The 19,963-nt window shown below is 44.8% G+C and overlaps 1 protein-coding gene across 1 annotated transcript in view; it reads left to right on the top strand.

Annotated features, from left to right (window-relative positions):
• Positions 1-248: 248 nt before the first annotated feature.
• C2H8orf74 (chromosome 2 C8orf74 homolog) overlaps positions 249-19,963 on the top strand; it is a 32,946-nt gene continuing 13,231 nt past the window's right edge. The window contains exons 1-2 of the mRNA XM_027599630.1: positions 249-342; positions 1,978-2,170. Coding sequence (XP_027455431.1) covers positions 286-342; positions 1,978-2,170 — 250 coding nt within the window. The 5' untranslated portion in view covers positions 249-285. The remainder of the gene's footprint in view (positions 343-1,977; positions 2,171-19,963) is intronic.

The raw sequence follows: 19,963 nt of genomic DNA, 5'->3' as shown, positions 1-19,963 counted from the left end.
GTTAAAGGAGATGTAGGATGGGGGACATTCATTGAGTGTTCACAGTAAAGCGTGAGAAAATTCACATCTTATGAAGGAGAGGTTGGATGTTGTAGGAAAAGGATCGAGGACCCTGAAGCAGGTGTGGGGATATGAGACCCGGAGCCCAGTGGAGAGGAGGGGCCAGGAGGAAAGAAGCCTGGAAAAAGCCACCTTGAAGCAGGTCTTCATGACCTCACAAAGCTGGCACACTCACCCCCAGGGTTCCAGAAACTGAGTCCGGGCTAGGTCTCCTAGCAACTGGATATGGGGGCCATGGCACTCTTAACACCCCAGGGAGTAAAAAAAGTCTTTCAATTTCAGGTGAAGAGAAAAGACAGCTTTTAAAAGGAGTTTGCTTAGATTGGTGTAACGGTGAGGTGTGTGTGAGAAGTGGCCCCTCGATGGTGCTTCCTCAGATAGACACCTTGGACATGACTCCTTTCCCAACACACCACCTGTGAGGCCCCCAGTCGATGTGTGCCAGCTGGAATGCCAGGTCAAAGGCTTACTAGCCTTTGGAGCTTGGAGATTGTTTCCTCCTACAGGGACAGAGCCTGACTGGAGCGAAGGAGATGAGCACAAAGACACTGTGCCTTCCTCTACTCTGAGGAGGACCAGGGAGGTCCCTGGGGCTGGTCACCATGGGATGCCACCTCTCACCAGAGAACCTCAGGGCCCTGTGAGCCCTTTGGGCTTGTATGCCAATGTGTGTGGTTGTGTGTGTGTGTGGTTGTGGGGTGGGGTGGGGGGAAGAGGGTTGTTGCTTTAATGCAGGGTGGGGGCAGATTTTGTTGACTTCTCAGAGCCAATTCTGAGGCTGAAAGGCATGAGCAAGGGTGGTGGTGGGGGTGGCTATGTAATAATGAGGACCCAACAGTAGGGCCTGGAGCTCTCTGCAAGCTGCTTCCAGAGCAGGGCTGTCCACAGAGGGGTGGCAAGGCACTGCTGTAGAGCTCAAGCAAGAGGACCCCATGTGACTATATGCACAGATCAGCTTCTTACCTGCAGCCATGAGCTGATGGGCAGGCACCAGGCAAAGGCTTTCTTGGTGGGGCCTCCCTCCCCACCCTAGGGCATGTGCTTTCACCAGCTGCTCTAGATCTCCTAGCCAGCTGTCCCCTCAGACACCAACCTGGGAATCTGTGAGCACTGCAGGGAAGGGCTGCCTGGGTCAGGTGGTGAGAGAGGAGTCTCTGGGGGATGAGGACAGGGCTCTGGACGCCCCTGGCAGCAATTCTGTCATAAGTTCCCCTACAAGAGTTCCCCCAGCCAGAGCCTCCCCTCACCCCAGAGAAACAACACTCCCATTTTTGGTGGGTCTACACTTCATGCCACACCTTGTCTTACCCCCTCCCTAAAAGGCACTTGCTTCTCCTACATCTGTTAACATTCTATAAAAACTTTTCTGGAAGGGCCAAACACTCAGGTGAGTTGGGGTTTTATAGTTAAGACTCTGATCAAACTTCCCATGCTGGTCTGCTAAAGTGCCTGAATTTTCACCAAGTAAGACATAGTCCTTCTCAAAAGCATAGCCTTACCAAGCTTCTTTGCAGTCATTTACACTTTAGCATGAATTTCATATCAGATCAATACCTCTGGGGCAGCTAGTTGAGAATAGACTCAGATGGAAGTCAAATTTTGTTCTAGGGAAGAGGAAGGAGGGACCGTAAGTCAGGACTTGAAGCCTATTGGAGGCATAGAAACCTGGAAGCTGCAGTGACTAGCATGAGAACTCTCAGAGGAAGGAGCGGTGCTAGAAAGAAGAGCACATTCCCAGAGAGGGGAGGGAAAGCTGTCCAGAAATGAAAGCATAATTCTGCTCAGGCATACCCACATTCCTGGTCACTCTTCAGGACGATGGGGAGTCCTGTGAAGACCCCAGTAGTGGTTTGCCCAGTGAGGATGGCATCTTGATTCTTCAGTCTCACTCTCCATCCATCATATCATGCCCTGCAGAAACCAAAAGGTAGGGAGCATCTACGGAGACTGCTGAACTGGGAGGAGTTTGATGAAGTGAGAGACTCCCGCCGAAGCATTCTGCTGGATACTCTCTACGAAAGCATCATCTTTGCAGTGGGCAAAGGCTTCCCATGGGTGGAAGTGGCCAAGGTGGTCAAGTTCACAGAAGAGCTGCTCAAGGAAACCAAAGGTATGGGGCATCTGGAGCAGAAGTCAGTGACCCTTGCTGGGGAATGGGGGGTTGGGCACAGGATGCCCCTGTGGTCCATAGCCTCAGGAACCCTCTGAGGAGCTGGGAGCCCCTTCCTTTCTTTCTCTGACATTTAGCATCCTCACATGCTTGGAAACAAGGTTCCTGTCTAGGTTTCTGGAAAGTGAAGCAAACAGAATGTCCTTCCTGGATCTTTTTACTCATCTCCCTGGCTGAAAATTTTGCACTACTCCAAGCTGTTCACACAGCAGCCAGGGTGTTTGTCTCTTGGTTAGTCATTTGCACTTTAGTATGACTCTCATTATCAGATCAATACCTCTGGGGCACCTGGCTGAGAGTAGGCTCAGAGTGGAGTCAGATTTTATTTCAGGGAAGGAAGTAGGTGCCAAGATTATAATTTTTGTTTTGTTTCACTTTGTTTTTACTTAAACACATGACTCCTCTGTTTAAAACTCTTCTCTGACTCCCCATTGCATTCCTGAAAGACTGCAAATTGTTCCACATATCAGGTTTTGGTCTGCTGAATGTCTTGGAGGAATCCTTGCAGGCTTCAGCTTGCTGGCAGGGATGGGGTAAAAGCAGTCAAGTGAGTTTATAGAGGAATCATCTCTCCCACCCCTGCCCTGGCTTCATGCGAAGATAAAGACCACCTCTCCCTATGACCCCATAGCACAAGGGAATGTGATCACACCCATCCACCTCTTGGGCTGTGAGCTGCAGATTCATTCATTAAGCAAATATCTGGAACAGCCCCTCTTTGGCCACCATCATAGTAGCACTTAGCCAAGAATCATCAATAAGTGCTAAAACCAGTAGGTGAATGCTTGATGAGAAATAGGATATTTACATACTTCCTCCCCACAACATTCTTACTGATCACAAAGGGGAAAAGAATACTTCTATTCAAGGGAGTCTGGCTTCATCAAATGATCCAAGTCAACGTCATCAGTAAAAGTACACATTAAGAATCATGTTCCCCCTGGTAGAATGCAAATGGAGAACCCAGCATCCTTCAGTGATGGTTCTAGCAAAGACTCAGAACCTTATCTAATCACAAGAAAGCATTAAATTAGTGGCACTGAACAAAGTCCCTCTCCTGTGAGCTTCAAAAACATTAAGGTCCTGAGAGCCAAAGTAAGACAGAGGAGCTGTTTTAAACTGAAAGACACTGAGATGTGGCCACTAAACGTGACATGTGGCCTCAGTTTGAGTCCTTTCTGCTATGAAGGATGTATATAAGGGACAACTGGGAAGACGCGAATGAGGTCTGGAGATTAAGCAACAGTGGTGTGTCAAGGGTGATCCCCCGATTCTGATGATGGTAGTTACGAATGCCATGTTTGGGTAACGTACATGAAAGCAATCTGATGATGGGGCATTTTGTGGGCTGCTTATTCTTTAAGTAGTTTGGGAGAAATTTCTTTGTACTAGGTTTTTTCTAGTTTTACTGAGATATAATTGACATATAATATTGCATAAGTTTAAGGTGTGCAACGTAATGATGTGATATATGTACATATTGCAAAGTGATTACCAAAGTAAGTTGAGTTACTATCCATCACCTCACGTAGTTACAATTCTTTCTTGTGGTGAAAACTCCTAAGAGCTACTCTCTTACCAGCTTTCAGATAATACAACAGAGTTGTGTTAACTACAGTCACCATGCTGTACATTAACTCCTAGGACTTATTTATCTCATAACTGCAAGTTTGTACTATTTGAACACCTTCATCCATTTTGCCCACCTACCTCTGGAAACCAACAGTCTTTCATTTCCATGAGTTCAGTTTTGTTTTGTTTTGTTTTGTTTTAATTCCACATGTGAGATCCTACAGTATTTGTCTTGATACCCTTATGGTTTATCCATGCTGTTGCGAAAGGTAGAGTTTCCTTCTTTTTCATGGCTGAGTAATATTTTTACAGTTGAAAAATATCATATTTTCTTTATCATTCATCCACTGATAGGCCATGGGCTGTTTACATGGCTTGGCTGCTGTGAATAATGCCGGAGCCAACATGCAGGTACAGATATCTCTTCAAGATAGCGATTTCACTTTCTTTGCATATATGCCCAGAAGTGGAATCGCTGGCTCATAGGGTAGCTCTATTTTTAATTTTTTGAGGAACCTCCCCACTGTTTTACACAGTGGCTGTACCAGTTTGCATTCCCACCAACAGTGCATGAGGGTTCCCTTTTCTCCCCATCCTCGCCAACTTTATATCTTGTCTTTTTGATACTAGCCATTCTAACATGTGTGATGAGATATCTCACTGTGGTTTTGATTTGCATTTCCCTGGTGTTAAGGGAGATTGAGCCTGTTTTCATGACCTATTGGGCATTTGAATATCTTCTCTGGGAAAAAGCCTATTTAGATCCATTGCCCATTTTGATTAGATTATGTGGGGTTTAGCTATTGAGTTGTATGAGTTCCTTATATTAACACCTTATCAGATATGTCTTTGCAAATATTTTCTCGTATTTCATAAGATGCCTTTTCATTTTCTTGATAATTACTTTCTCTGTGCATAAGATTTTTACTCTGATGCAGTCCCACTTGTTTACTTTTGTTTTTGTTGCTTATACTTTAGGTGTTATATCCAAAAAGTCATGGTCATGACCCATGTCAAGGAGGTTTCCTCCTGTTTTCTTGTAGGAGTTTTATGGCTTTAGTTATGCTATTTTTTATTCTTTTTTTATTCAAATTTTTATTTTTTTATTGTTATGTTAATCACCATATATTACATCATTAGTTTTTGATGAAGTGTTCCATGATTCATTGTTTGTGCATAACACCCAGTGCTCCATGCAGAATGTGCCCCCTTGAATACCCATCACCAGGCTAACCCATCCCCCCACCCTCCTCCCCTCTAGAACCCTCAGTTTGTTTTTCAGAGTCCATCGTCTCTCATGGTTCGTCTCCCCCTCTGACTTACTCCCCCTCATTCTTCCCCTCCTGCTATTTTCTTCTTTTTCTTTTTTCTTAACATTGTTGCATTATTTGTCGCAGAAGTACAGATCTGCGACTCAACCGTCTTGCACAATTCACAGCGCTCACCGTAGCACATACCCTACCCAATGTCTATCACCCAGCCACCCCATCCCTCCCAAACCCCACCACTCCAGGAACACTCAGTTTGTTTCCTGAGATTAAGAATTCCTCATATCAGTGAGGTCATATGATACATGTCTTTCTCTGATTGACTTATTTCACTCAGCATAGCACCCTCCAGTTCCATCCACGTCGTTGCAAATGGCAAGATCTCATTCCTTTTGATGACTACATAATATTCCATTGTGTATATATACCACTTCTTCTTTATCCATTCATCTGTTGATGGACATCTTGGCTCTTTCCACAGTTTGGCTATTGTGGACATTGCTGCTATAAACATTGGGGTGCATGTACCCCTTCGGATCCCTACATTTGTATCTTTGGGGTAAATACCCAGTAGCGCAATTGCTGGATCATATGGTAGCTCTATTTTCAACTGTTTGAGGAACCTCCATACTGTTTTCCAGAGGGGTTGCACCAGCTTGCATTCCCACCAACAGCGTAGGAGGGTTCCCCTTTCTCCACATCCCCGCCAACATCTGTCGTTTCCTGACTTGTTCATTTTAGCCATTCTGACTGGTGTGAGGTGGTATCTCATTGAGGTTTTGATTTGGATTTCCCTGATGCCGAGCGATGTTGAGCACTTTTTCATGTGTCTGTTGGCCATTTGGATGTCTTCTTTGGAAAAATGTCTGTTCATGTCTTCTGCCCATTTCTTGATTGGATTATTTGTTCTTTGGGTGTTGAGTTTGATAAGTTCTTTATAGATTTTGGATACTAGCCCTTTATCTGATACGTCATTTGCAAATATTTTCTCCCATTCTGTCGGTTGTCTTTTGGTTTTGTGGACTGTTTCTTTTGCTGTGCAAAAGCTTTTTATCTTGATGAAATCCCAATAGTTCATTTTTGCCCTTGCTTCCCTTGCCTTTGGTGATGTTTCTATGAAGAAGTTGCTGCGGCTGAGGTCGAAGAGGTTGCTGCCTGTGTTCTCCTTTAGGATTTTGATGGACTCCTATCTCACGTTTAGGTCTTTCAACCATTTGGAGTCTATTTGTGTGTGTGGTGTAAGGAAATGGTCCAGTTTCATTCTTCTGCATGTGGCTGTCCAATTTTCCCAACACCATTTGTTGAAGAGACTGTCTTTTTGCCATTGGACATTCTTTCCTGCTTTGTCAAAGATAAGTTGACCATAGAGTTGAGGGTCCATTTCTGGGCTCTCGATTTTATTCCATTGATCTATGTGTCTGTTTTTGTGCCAGTACCATACTGTCTTGATGATGACAGCTTTGTAATAGAGCTGGAAGTCCGGAATTGTGATGCCGCCAGCTTTGCTTTTCTTTTTCAAGATTCCTCTGGCTATTCGGGGTCTCTTCTGGTTCCATACAAATTTTAGGATTATTGGTTCCATTTCTTTGAAAAAAGTGGATGGTATTTTGATGGGGATTGCATTGAATGTGTAGATTGCTCTAGGTAGCATTGACATCTTCACAATGTTGGTTCTCCCAATCCATGAGCATGGAACATTTTTCCATTTCTTTGTGTCTTCTTCAATTTCTTTCATGAGTATTTTATAGTTTTCTGAGTACAGATCCTTGGCCTCTTTGGTTAAATTTATTCCTAGGTATCTTATGGTTTTGGGTGCAATTGTAAATGGGATCGACTCCTTGATTTGTCTCTCTTCTGTCTTGTTGTTGGTGTATAGGAATGCCACTGATTTCTGTGCATTGATTTTATATCCTGCTACCTTACTGAATTCCTGTATGAGTTCTAGCAGTTTTGGGGTGGAGTCTTTTGGGTTTTCCACATACAGTATCATATCATCTGCAAACAGTAAGAGTTTGACTTCCTCCTTGCCGATTTGGATGCCTTTGATTTCTTTTTGTTGTCTGATTGCTGTGGCTAGGACTTCTAATACTATGTTGTATAGCAGTGGTGATAGTGGACATCCCTGGCGCGTTCCTGACCCTAGCTTTTCCCCATTAAGAATGATATTCGCTGTGGGTTTTTCATAGATGGCTTTTACGATATTGAGGTATGTACCCTCTATCCCTATACTTTGAAGAGTTTTGATCAAGAAAGGATGCCGTACTTTGTCAAATGCTTTTTCTGCATCTATGGAGAGGATCATATGATTCTTGTTCTTTCTTTTGTAAATGTATTGTATCACATTGATTGATTTGCGGATGTTGAACCAGCCTTGCAGCCCAGGGATAAATCCCACTTGGTCATGGTGAATAATCCTTTTAATGTACTGTTGGATCCTATTGGCTAGTATTTTGGTGAGAATTTTTGCATCCATGTTCATCAAGGCTATTGGTCTGTAATTCTCCTTTTGATGAGGTCTTTGTCTGGTTTGGGGATCAAGGTAATGGTGGCCTCATAAAATGAGTTTGGAAGTTTTCCTTCCATTTCTATTTTTTGGAACAGTTTCGGGAGAATAGGTATTAATTCTTCTTTAAATGTCTGATAGAACTCCCCTGGGAAGCCATCTGGCCCTGGGCTTTTGTTTCTTGGGAGATTTTTGATGACTGCTTCAATTTCCTTAGTGGCTATAGGTCTGTCCAGGTTTTCTATTTCTTCCTGGTTCAATTTTGGTAGTTGATACATCTCTAGGAATGCACCCATTTCTTCCAGGTTATCTAATTTGCTGGCATAGAGTTGCTCATAATATCTTCTTATAATTGTTTGTATTTCTTTGGTGTTGGTTGTGATCTCTCCTCTTTCATTCATGATTTTGTTGATTTGGGTCATTTCTCTTTTCTTTTTGATAAGCCTGGCCAGGGGTTTATCAATCTTGTTAATTCTTTCAAAGAACCAGCTCCTAGTTTCGTTGATCTGTTCCACTGTTCTTTTGGTTTCTAGTTCACTGATTTCTGCTCTGATCTTTATTATTTCTCTTCTCCTGCTGGGTTTAGGCTTTATTTGCTGTTCTTTCTCCAGCTCCTTTAGGTGTAGGGTTAGGTTGTGTATTTGAGACCTTTCTTGTTTCTTGAGAAAGGCTTGTATTGCTATATACTTTCCTCTCAGGACTGCCTTTGCTGTATCCCAAAGATTTTGAACAGTTGTGTTTTCATTTTCATTGGTTTCCATGAATTTTTTAAATTCTCCTTTAATTTCCTGGTTGACCCATTCATTCTTTAGTAGGATGCTCCTTAGCCTCCATGTATTTGAGTTCTTTCCGACTTTCCTCTTGTGATCGAGTTCTAGTTTCAAAGCATTGTGGTCTGAAAACATGCAGGGAATGATCCCAATCTTTTGGTACCAGTTGAGACCTGATTTGTGACCTAGGATGTGATCAATTCTGGAAAATGTTCCATGGGCACTAGAGACAAATGTGTATTCTGTTGCTTTGGGACGGAATGTTCTGAATATGTCTGTGAAGTCCATTTGGTCCACTGTGTCATTTAAAGTCTTTATTTTCTTGTTGATCTTTTGCTTAGATGATCTGTCCATTTCAGTCAGGGGGGTGTTAAAGTCCCCCACTATTATTGTATTGTTGTCAATGTGTTTCTTCGCTTTTGTTATTAATTGCCTTATATAATTGGCTGCTCCCACTTTCGGGGCATAGATATTTACAATTGTTAGATCTTCTTGTTGGATAGACCCTTTAAGTAGGATATAGTGTCCTTCCTCATCTCTTATTACAGTCTTTGTTTTAAAATCTAATTTGTCTGATATAAGGATTGCCACCCCAGCTTTCTTTTGGTGTCCATTAGCATGGTAAATGTTTTCCACCCCTTCACTTTCAATCTGGGGGTGTCTTTGGGTCTAAAATGAGTCTCTTGCAGACTGCATATCGATCGGTCTTGTTCTTTAATCCAATCTGATAGCCTGTGTCTTTTGATTGGGGCATTTAGCCCATTTACATTCAGGGTAACTATTGAAAGGTATGAATTTAGTGCCATTGTACTGCCTGTAAGGTGACTGTTACTGTATATTGTCTCTGTTCCTTTCTGATCTATGTTGCTTTTAGGCTCTCTCTTTGCTTAGAGGACCCCTTTCAATATTTCTTGGAGGGCTGGTTTCGTGTTTGCAAATTCCTTTAGTTTTTGTTTGTCCTGGAAGGTTTTGATCTCTCCTTCTATTTTCAATGACAGCGTAGCTGGATATAGTATTCTTGGCTGCATATTTTTCTCGTTTAGTGCTCTGAAGATATCTTGCCAGTCCTTTCTGGCCTGCCAGGTCTCTGTGGATAGGTCTGTTGCCAATCTAATATTTCTACCATTGTAGGTTACAAATTTCTTCTCCCGAGCTGCTTTCAGGATTTTCTCTTTGTCTCCGAGACTCGTAAGTTTTACTATTAGATGTCGGGGTGTTGACCTATTATTATTGATTTTGAGAGGGGTTCTCTGTGCCTCCTGGATTTTGATGCCTGTTTCCTCCCTCACATTAGGGAAGTTCTCTGCTATAGTTTGCTCCAATATACCTTCTGCCCCTCTCTCTCTTTCTTCTTCTTCTGGGATCCCAATTATTCTAATGTTGTTTCGTCTTATCGTATCACTTATCTCTCGAATTCTGCCCTCGTCATCCTGTAGTTGTTTCTCTCTCTTTTTCTCAGCCTCTTTATTTTCCATCATTTGGTCTTCTATATTGCTGATTCTCTCTTCTGCCTCATTTATCCTAGCAGTTAGTGCCCCCATTTTTTATTGCACCTCATCAATAGCCTTTTTGATTTCGACTTGGTTAGATTTTAGTTCTTTTATTTCTCCAGAAAGGGTTTCTCTAATAACTTCCACGCTTTCTTCAAGCCCAGCTAGTATCTTTAAAGTCATGATTCTGAACTCTAGGTCCGACATCGTACTAATGTCCGTATTGAGTAGGTCCCTGGCAGACGGTACTACCTCTTGTTCTTTTTGCTGAGGTGATTTCTTTCGTCTTGTCATTTTATCCAGAGGAGAATAGATGAATGAGAGAACAAAATGCTAACAGGTTAACAACGTCCCCAGCAAATATACTGTATACAAATCAGAAAAGACCTGAAACCAGGGGAAAAGAAAGGGAAAGAAAGAAAAAAGAAAGAGAAAAAGAAAGAAAAAAGAAAAAAAAGATAAAAACAAAAACAGAAGAATACAAAAAAAGCAGAATATGATCAAATATGATCAGGCTAGTGCATAGATAAGTGCCACACACTAGATTTTGGGCGTATTTTGGTCTGTTAGAAAAAAGTGCCTCCTAAAATTTTAAAGGAAGAAAGACATATATGTACAAAATAAAGGTCGATACAATGAAGGGATGGAAGATGACTGTAAAGATGAAAATTATAAACGATTTTATAAAAGGAATTGATAAGATAAGTTGTTTGAAAAAAGAAAGAAGATTTAAAAAAAGAGAGAGAAAAAAGGGAGAGAATGCGGTCAGGCAGGAGACTAGAACAAAGCCATACACTAGTGATTTAGGGTATATTTTGATCTGTTAGAAGAAACTGTATCTCAAAATTTTAAAGAGAGAACAACTTATAAATATATGCCAAAAATAAGGGTATCTACTATGAAGGGATAAAATATGACTCTAAAAATGAAAAATAAAAAACTGGTTTTTTTTAAAAAAAGGGAATGATAAGATGTTGGTTGAAAAAGGGAAAAAGAAAAATTAAAAAAAAACAGTTAAAAAAATTAACTTTGATGAACTAATGCATCATGGTAAAAAAAAGCCATGAATTCTATGTGCAGTATTCCCCTAGCACTGGAGTTCTCCGTTCTCCTTGATAGGTAAACTTGGTCTTGGCTTGCTGGCTGTTTGTGCTGATCTTCTGGGGGAGGGGCCTGTTGCCGTGGTTCCCAAATGTCTTTGCCGGAGGCAGAATTACCCCGCCCTTGCTGGTCCAGGCTAAGCAAGCTGCTCGGGTTTGCTCTCAGGAGCTTTTGTTCCCTGCAAGCTCTCAGTACAGCTTTGGAGGACCAGGGCGAAAGTGGTGGCCTCCCAATCTCCGCCCGGAGGAGGTTAGAACTCGGGGCCCTGCTTCTCAGTGCGCCCCCAGAGAAAAGCAGTCACTCCCGTGTCCCCGGTCTCGGGCCGCACTCCGTGCTCACCCGGCCTGTGACTGAGCATTTCTATGTCTGGCACCCGACCCCGTGTGGAGTCTCCAAACCCAGCAGATCCCTGCGGTGCGCTCCCGCGCCGCTCCTCCCGGGGGAGGAAGGGGAGTCTCCCTGGCTCTGCGTTTGTTGGGTCCCTGCTGCAGGAGCAGTGGCCCGACTGTGCCGCGGATCACAGTTTATGGCCACCCCGAGCTGAGAGCCCGCGCCTCGGCTCTGTCTCTGCAGCCGGCTTCCCCGCTCCGATCCCTGGGAGCTCTGCCGCACTCAGGCTCCCCCGGTCTTTCTGTGACCCCGAGGGTCCTGAGACCACACTGTCCCGCGAGGATTCCACCCCACGCTTAGCCACTGCAGCGACGTCCCTCAGCGGAGCCAACTTCTCAAAGGTCCGATTTTGTGCTCCGCGGCTCTAGCACTTGCCAGAAGCGGCCGACAGAGGCCCCCTCCCCCGCCGTCTATAATCCCGAATATCGCCTCGGATTCACTTCTCCGCACGTCCTACCTTCCAGTAAGTGGTCGCTTCTCTGTTCAGAGAGTTGTTGCTACTCTCATCTTCAATCTCCTGTTGAGTTCGTAGGTGTTCAGAATGGTTTGATCCCTATTCAGCTGAATTCCTGAGACCAGACGAAATCCAGGTCTCCTACTCCTCCGCCATCTTGCTCCCCAGTTATGCTATTTTTTAGTAGACGATTTCTTAGCATAGCTTTGGGCTCACAGGAAAACAGAGCAGAGGGTTTAAATTCCACATGTGAGATTTCCCACAGAAATCCTGTCCCACACATGCACAGCCTCCCCCACTATCAACATTCCCCCACCAGAGTGGGACATTTGTTACAATTGGTGAATCTACATTTACACATCATTATCACCCAAAGTTCATAGTTTATTTTAGGGTTCATTCTTGGTTTTGTGTATTCTATGGATTTCAATAAATGTATAATGGCATGTATCCACCATTAAAGTATCACATAGAATAGTTTCACTGCCGTAGAAATCCTCTGTCCTCCATCTATTCATTCCTCCTTCTCCGCCAATTGCTAGCAACCACTGCTTTTTACCTCTCCACACTTCTGGCTTTTTCAGAATATCATATAGTTAAAATCATACAGTCTTTTCATATTGGCTTCTTTCAGTTAGTAACATACATTGAAGTTTCCTTCATGTCTTTACATGGTTTGATAGTTCATTTCTTTTTTTTTTAATTTTATTATATTCTGTTAATCACCATACATTTCATCATTCGTTTTTGATGTAGTGTCCCATGATTCATTGTTTGTGTATAACACCCAGTATAGTTCATTTCTTTTTAGGATTGAATAATATTCCATTGTCTGGATGCACCACAGTTTATGTATCTATTCATTTACTGAAGGACATCTTGGTTGCTTACACATTTTGGCAATTTAAAGCTGCAATAAATATCTGTGTGCAAGTTTTTATGTAGACATAAGTTTTCAACTCCTTTGTGTAAATAACAAGGAATGAGATTGCTTGACCATAAGATAAGAATATGTTTAGTGTTGTTGGAGACGGTCAAACTGTCTTCCAAAGTAGCTATGCCATTTTGCATTCCCACCAGCAATGAATGAAAGCTCCTATTGCTCCATATCCTCACCAGCATTTGGTGTTGTCAGTGTTGTGGATTTTGGCCATTCTAATAGCTGTGTAGTGGTGTCTTGCTTTTTCCTGAAAACATATGATGTGGATCACATTTTCATATGCTTATTTGCCATATATATATATGGCAAATTCTTTCTTTTTGTTGATTTTTAAAGTTCTTGGTCTGTGTTGGATAATAGTCCCTTATCAAGTGTGTCTTTTGCAAATATTTTCTCCCGGTCTGTGGCTTGTCTTCTCATTTTCTTGACAATGTCTTTTGCAGAAATTTTAATTTTTTTTATTTTATTTTATTATGTTATGTTCATCACCATACATTACATCATTAGGGGTTTTTTTTCCTTTTTTTATTATGTTAATCACCATACGTTTCATCATTGGTTTTTGATGTAGTGTTCCATGATTCATTGTTTGTGTCTAACACCCAGTGCTCCATGCAGTACATGTCCTCCTTAATACCCATCACAGGGCTAACCCATCCCCCCACCCCCTCCCCTCTAGAACCCTCAGTCTGTTTCCCGGAGTCCATAGTCTCTCATGGTTCATCTCTCCTTCCGATTCCCGCCCCCTTCATTTTTCCCTTCCTTCTCCTAATGTCCTCCACACTATTCCTTATGTTCCACAAATAAGTGAAACCATATGATAATTGACTTTCTCTGCTTGACTTATTTCACTGAGCATTATCTCCTCCAGTCCCATTAAGGAAGTCCAAATTATCAGTTCTTCTTTCATGGACCATGTCTTTGTGTTGTATCTAAAAGAGTCATCACCAAACCCAAGGTCATCTAGGTTTTTTATATGTTATCTTCTAGAAGTTTAATAGTATTGTATTTTAGATTTAGACCTGTGATCCATTTTGAGTTAATTATTGTGAAGGGAGTGAGGTCTGTATCTAGCTTCTTTTTTTTGACATGGGGATGTCCAGTTGTTCCAGCACCATTTGTTGAAAAGATTATCTTGGCTCCATTGCTCCTCGGTTAAATATCAGTCGCCTATATTCGTGTGGGTCTATTTCTGGGCTCTCTCTTGTGTCTGCCCAATTCATCTATTTGTCTATTCTTTGTCAATACCACACTGCCTTGATTACGTACTCTTTTTGGAACTTTTCTGTATTTCTTTATTTTGAAATATTTTTAAGTATAATATTGTTTTAAGATGTGGCATAGTTGGGGTCCTCCTCTGGACTTCTGCCCAAGGTCTCTAACAGCTGCCATACAAATAGGACACATGATGCCCTGTTCCTTATACGTGATATCCCCATCCCTTATGTGCCCAGAACTCACCCACCAGTCCGAGCAGCCGTACCTTGATGTCCCTCCCTAATTTCACCACTTTTCACTAGCTCCTTGTCCACCACTGTTTCTAACCCACCTCCATCTTTTGACCGGCCCACTGCTTTCAAATCTTGTACTGCATGCTTTCACTGACCAGCACAGTGATTTTTTTTAAAGATTTTATTTAGTTATTAGAGAGCGAGCGAGAGAGAAACAGCATGAGAGGGGAGAGAGTCAGAGGGAGAAGCAGGCTCCCCACTGAGCTGGGAGCCTGATGTGGGACTCGATCCCAGGACTCCGGGATCATGACCTGAGCCGAAGGCAGTCGCTTAACCAACTGAGCCACCCAGGTGCCCAGCACAGTGATTTTGTTCAGGCACAAATAAAATCCCATCACTCCTCTGTTTCAAGCCATTTAGTGGCTGGCACTGAATCACACATCTTGTGTGCACGTGGATCAGCCTTTTTTATTTCTTGCACTGCTCATGTGCCCTTCCTTCCACTTCTCTCCTCCAAACCAGTGATCCCAGTCTGAAGGCTTGAGCTCCTGGGCTGGCTTCAGAGATCCTTGGGAAACTTCATCCCACCCCAGCCCCCCACCCAACCCCCACCCCTGGGTCCTTCCTGGCATCCCTCTAGGTCCTGTTCCCTGCTGCTCACAGCAATGCACAGGTACCAGAGTTCAACCCTGTTGGCTGAGCTCTGCAGTGGCTCATGGCCAGAACAAACACTGATGAGAAGGAAGAAGAATGTCAACCCCAAGCAGGTGGGAACTCGGGCTCTTTCAAGTTTCCATCAGAGCCTTCCACAGGCTGAGTCCATGAAAAACAGTCAATGATGATGCAAACCCAACTTCAAACTCAGGAGATTAGATCATACAGCCTTTCTGGTTATCGCATAACTTGCCAGCACAGCCTAGCTATGCCTTGTGGACTTCTAAAACCTTGCAGTTGGAAGGGCATTTGGTGATCTGGAAGCTTAAGTCCCTCTACAGCAGGGAGCCCCGGCCACCAGCCAACAAGGTTCTTCCAGTCTCTGCTGACACCCTCCAAGCAACAGGGTGCTCCCTCCTTCTGAGGCAATTCATTCCTTTATCTAACCACTCCTGTCATTTGGAAGTTCCTGTATATATCTAGCTACATCTGCCTTCTGCACCTTTTACTCGAATGCTCAAAGTCTGTCCTCTAGAACCAGAATGCAGGCCCTGCAGATATCTCATGAGGCTTATATAATGTGACTATCATGTCTTTACATTTAGACTAGACAGCCCCAGTTGTTTTTGTCATTCTTAATATGGCATCATTTCCATAGACCATTTCCCCCTACCTCCCAACCACTGCCCTCTTTCTGCCTTTCTCTGAGCATACTTATATTTGTCAATATTGTTCTGAAAATACGTCATCCAAATCCAAACACCAAACAGTCTGCAATTTGATCAGTGAAGTTATTAGGGATTTTATCACCTCCTCTGTCCTGGTGATGATGTTCCTGTTTATATAGCCTACGGGTACGTTTATTTTATCAACATCAAAGTCACATTGATTTATATTGGGAAGGCAGTTCCACGTGGGAACCATTTTTCCCATCCTGCCCTTGTGCAACTTTGATTGTACATGCAAGACTTTACAGTTATCCCCACTGACTCCATCTTGTCAGTGTTGTCCATCTTTCCTTCCTCCTGCTATCTCTTAAAAAATCTTGATCCTGGGCTCTCCGGCTTACAAGTTCTTCCTCTTACCTTTAAATCATCTCAAAATTTGAGAAGCATGGTTGGTACAAACACTGAATAGGAACAAACTCTTGGGTGGGCCCCTCATGCTGAAATCTAACTCACTGAAGACGGAATCCATCAGGAGGCTTAGCATTCAAAGGGAATATTCCAATCCTAGTTCAGTCCCTTACTGGATGTATGGTCCTGGGCAAGACACATCACCTCTGAGCCTCTGGTTACACATTGGAAAAAAAATGGAAAAAGCAAGAACACCCACTTCCTGGGATTGTTTTAAGGATTAAATGAGGTTACAAACATAAAGCCCGTAACGTGGCATTTGGTGCCTAGTAAGGACTCAGTGAGAGTTAGCTGTTATTCTTAGGAGGAGACTGCAGGGACAAAGACCCAAGACTTGAGAGAGTGATGTGGTTCAGAGCTGGTATGATAAGATGTGGCTGCATGCACGTTGATGCAGCACCCGGCAGGGATCAGCCTCCACATGTACAGAAGTAGCATCAGCTCCCTCCCAAGGTTAGCAGAGACCATCCGAGGCCCTTTCTCCTCAGATGCCAGCACTAACCCAGCTGACACTGCATCACAGGGAGCGGGACAGGACAATGGGCTGAGAGCCCCACTTCAGCCAGAGGCAAGCCCAGGAGGTAAAGGAAACTGGCAGACTTGTTTGGGAAGTAGGGAGGCAAGAAAGAGGCAGACAAGACTATTTCCAACCCTGCTCTCAGGTAATTGACTCGTTGTAAGTGCCAACTCTTGAGAGCGATACCAGGCTGGCTGTGCTTTGCAGGGAGTTGGCGATGGGGTATGGTGGGAGCACCAGTGGATACAGAGCCACAGTAGACGAGGCTTCCTGAGCTAGGTCCAGCTCACCTTGGGCCCCCTGTGGTGCCATTCAGGATGATGCCTGTTGCTCCTGAAGACGGCCAGCCTGGCCCAGATGGCATCTCCATGGCAGCCATGCCCACAGTGCTTCTCAGAAATCCACTACAGGGACATGTGCAAGAGCATGAACAAGTTCATCAGTACTCTGGAGACAGGGGATAGAATTTCAGCTGAAGCTTCCTTCTTCCCTGGGATTTTCCTCCTCACTTTACAGTCAACCCCAGTCTCAGGCTGGACTGGTCCTCACCATTCTTGGAGTCCTGGGTCAAATCCTGGTTCTACCATTTTCTTGCTGGGCGACCTTCTGAGAGTCCCTTAACCTCCCTGTGCTTCAGATGACTGTGAGGACAAGATGAGGACAGGAATGGCACCAACTTCATGGGATCATTGCAAGGATTAGATGAGTTCATTTATGTAAAGCACTTGGAACAGTGACTGGCACATAGGAAGCCCTGTGAATGTGCAAGTGGTTGGCTATTATTATAATACCCATTCCTCAGGTGTTTCAGCCACTCCCATGGGCTCCACTGTCCGTCCAGAAATGTAGGCCTTACCCTTGTAGCAGGAGGCAGCCCTTCATCATTGTTCATTGAGGGTGCCTGGTTTGCTCCTCTTGGCTTTGTTTCCCAAACCCTTGCCTTTACTGACTTAGTTCTGATCCCATTCTACCCAATTCCCAACCCAAACTTGATCTTCCCTTTCTCTCCCGCCTCGTGTTGTTTGAGCCACACTACCTAGGTCTAGACCACATTCTCTCAGGAGTTGGCCCATATATCCTTTGCTCCTTCCTGTGCCTACCAGCTCTGGGTAAATTCCCCTCCTAACCTGAGACCTAACCCCAGTGGGGGCCAACCGAGCCAGTGTCCAGCTGGCCAAAGGGGCATCTGACATCAGTTCCATCTTCCAGAGGGTGTTTCCAAATGTTCTCTCTGTTCAGCCTGCCCCTGCCAAGGCCCTGTGCACTCATGCTGTCCACCACCTCTGAGATGCCCCCTGTGCTGATCTCAGAGCCCAGGGCCTTCTCACACTCCCACACCCTCCAGGGCCCCAGACTTTGCCACCCAGAGCCAGTCTCAGACTCTCCTACATCAGCCCTAAGTTCACGCACGTGAAGATGCGCCACTGCCCAACAGCATGACGGGGAAGGCATCTGTTCACTACCCTTGTTAGGGGATCCAGGCAGCAAGGGGCAGGAAAAGCTGGTAAGACAACAGGTCAGGTCCCAAAAGAGTTGTAGCCCTTCCCATCTCATATCCCACCCTGCCCCTGCTCAGGGATACACATCCCACCTATCACAAGTGGTGGGGTGCAGGATGCAGACAGTGGAGTCCCCCTGGCTGGCCAGCTCACATGCAAGCTCTCTTCCAACTAATGTCCACAGTAGACTGTCACTCTTCTTGGAAGGGAGCTTCTCAGGGGATTTCTTTTTGTCGTTGCTGTTGTTGTTGTTGTTGTTGTTGTTGTTGTTAATCTGAGGCTAAAGATGGTTGATTTCTGTTTGCATACTAGATAACAAAGCTGGCAGATAGCGTTTAAGGAGGCTTATGTTTGTACAACAGTGATTCAGAGCTTTGACAGGACTGCTGCCAGCCTGGCTTATCTCCTGGCCCAAGCAGGCCTTGGTACCAGGAGGGAAAGGGCTGCCCTTTATTCAAAAGCACAAAGCTGATTCTGTCCTGGCCAATGGTTCACCAGGATGTTCTGGTCTCAACCACAGGCCAAAAGAGAGAGTCCTGTCGACCTCACCTACTCTGCCAGCCTGCAGGAAGCCCTCGGCAGATCCCACCCTGCTGTGTCCATGGGGCCTGGAGTGAAGTCACCAGGCACAGCATAGAGAAACAATTAGCTGCCAGCTCCATCCTAATGGGAAGAAATCGCAGGAAGTGGGCAGATTTTGCACACCCTGTTGAGTCTCCGGTAAAGGAGAGGAAAGAGGTGTTGGGGCATATGGGAACGCTGCGGTCTCCAACTTTGCATCCGGGAGTGGCAGAGATTTGGGGTACCCAGAGGACCCTGTGTATCCTATCTCTGACTGGCATGTTGCAGCACGTGAGAGGTGGGAGGGGGACAGACTCTCTTGCCTCAGGCTTCACTTTCTGGTGTTTTCCCTACACATCTGGGCTAAAGAACCTCTTTCCTTCTGGCTTGGCTCCATATCCTGGGGCCCGGTGAGGACCCCCCTGTGAGGAAGTGGGCCTTGCTGACCAGTTGGTGGAGGCATGAAGTAGTCAGAGGGGTGCCCAGTGGGTCATAGCACCCTATCTGTAGTTCCATCCATGGCCACTCCTGATTCTCCAGGAAATATCATCTTGGCAGCCACAGGATAAAAGGCAGCCACAGGATAGAAGGCAGCCACACCATCTGCTCCCAGCGGCCTGGAGCTGGCAGGAGGCATTACTGCCCCCAAGCTACCCTGCACAATCTCTTCCTACCAGAACACTCGTGGCCATGCCCAGGGTCTACTCCACCAGCCCCTGAGTACCCACCCCACGTCGGAGAGCATCCAAGCATTCAGGACCAGCCCAAGCCAAGAGAAAATGCACCTTCACTAGTCCTGGAAAGTAGCTTCTCCAGCAGCCTTCTCCAGGGCAGCCTGAAACCCATGCCTCTCCCGCTAGACCCTGAGGAGGGGCCTTTGGCGGCAACTTCTTTGTTGCTGGAGAGTGGAAGCTTCCACAAAGGCCATGGATCAAAATCTTGAGAGAGCATTTCTTGGGACAAATGGGCAACTGCCCTTTCAGAGAGAGCTCCATGAGAGAATCAGTCTGCTGGGGCCGTTAACAAAGTACCTCAGATTGGGCAGTTTCAACCATAGACATTTATGTTCTCACAGTTTGGAGAAGTCGAGATTGAGGTATCAGCAGGGTTGGTTGTAGACGGCCACCTTCTCCCTGGTCACCTCACATGGCCTTTCCTGTGTGTGTGTCCTAATCTCCTCTTTTCACAAGGAAACCAGTCATATTGGATTAGGGCCACCCACGTGACTTCATTTAACCTGAATTATCTCTTTTAAGACTCTATTTCCAAGTGCAGTCCCACCCAGAAGCACAGGGGGTTAGGACTTCAACATTTGAATTATGGGGGACATTGTTAATTCGGCCCGTACACTCAGGTCACAGCGCTCCAGGTGAGACTGTTAGTGGGCCTGAAATCAAGGATGTGCCATAGAAACCTCCCTCAGCCTT

Source organism: Zalophus californianus, chromosome 2, assembly GCF_009762305.2.
Source record: "Zalophus californianus isolate mZalCal1 chromosome 2, mZalCal1.pri.v2, whole genome shotgun sequence".
In the NCBI taxonomy this organism is placed as follows: Eukaryota; Metazoa; Chordata; class Mammalia; order Carnivora; family Otariidae; genus Zalophus; species Zalophus californianus.
The sequence above is the reverse complement of the archived record's forward strand: the minus strand, read 5'-3'. Positions and strand labels throughout refer to the sequence as shown.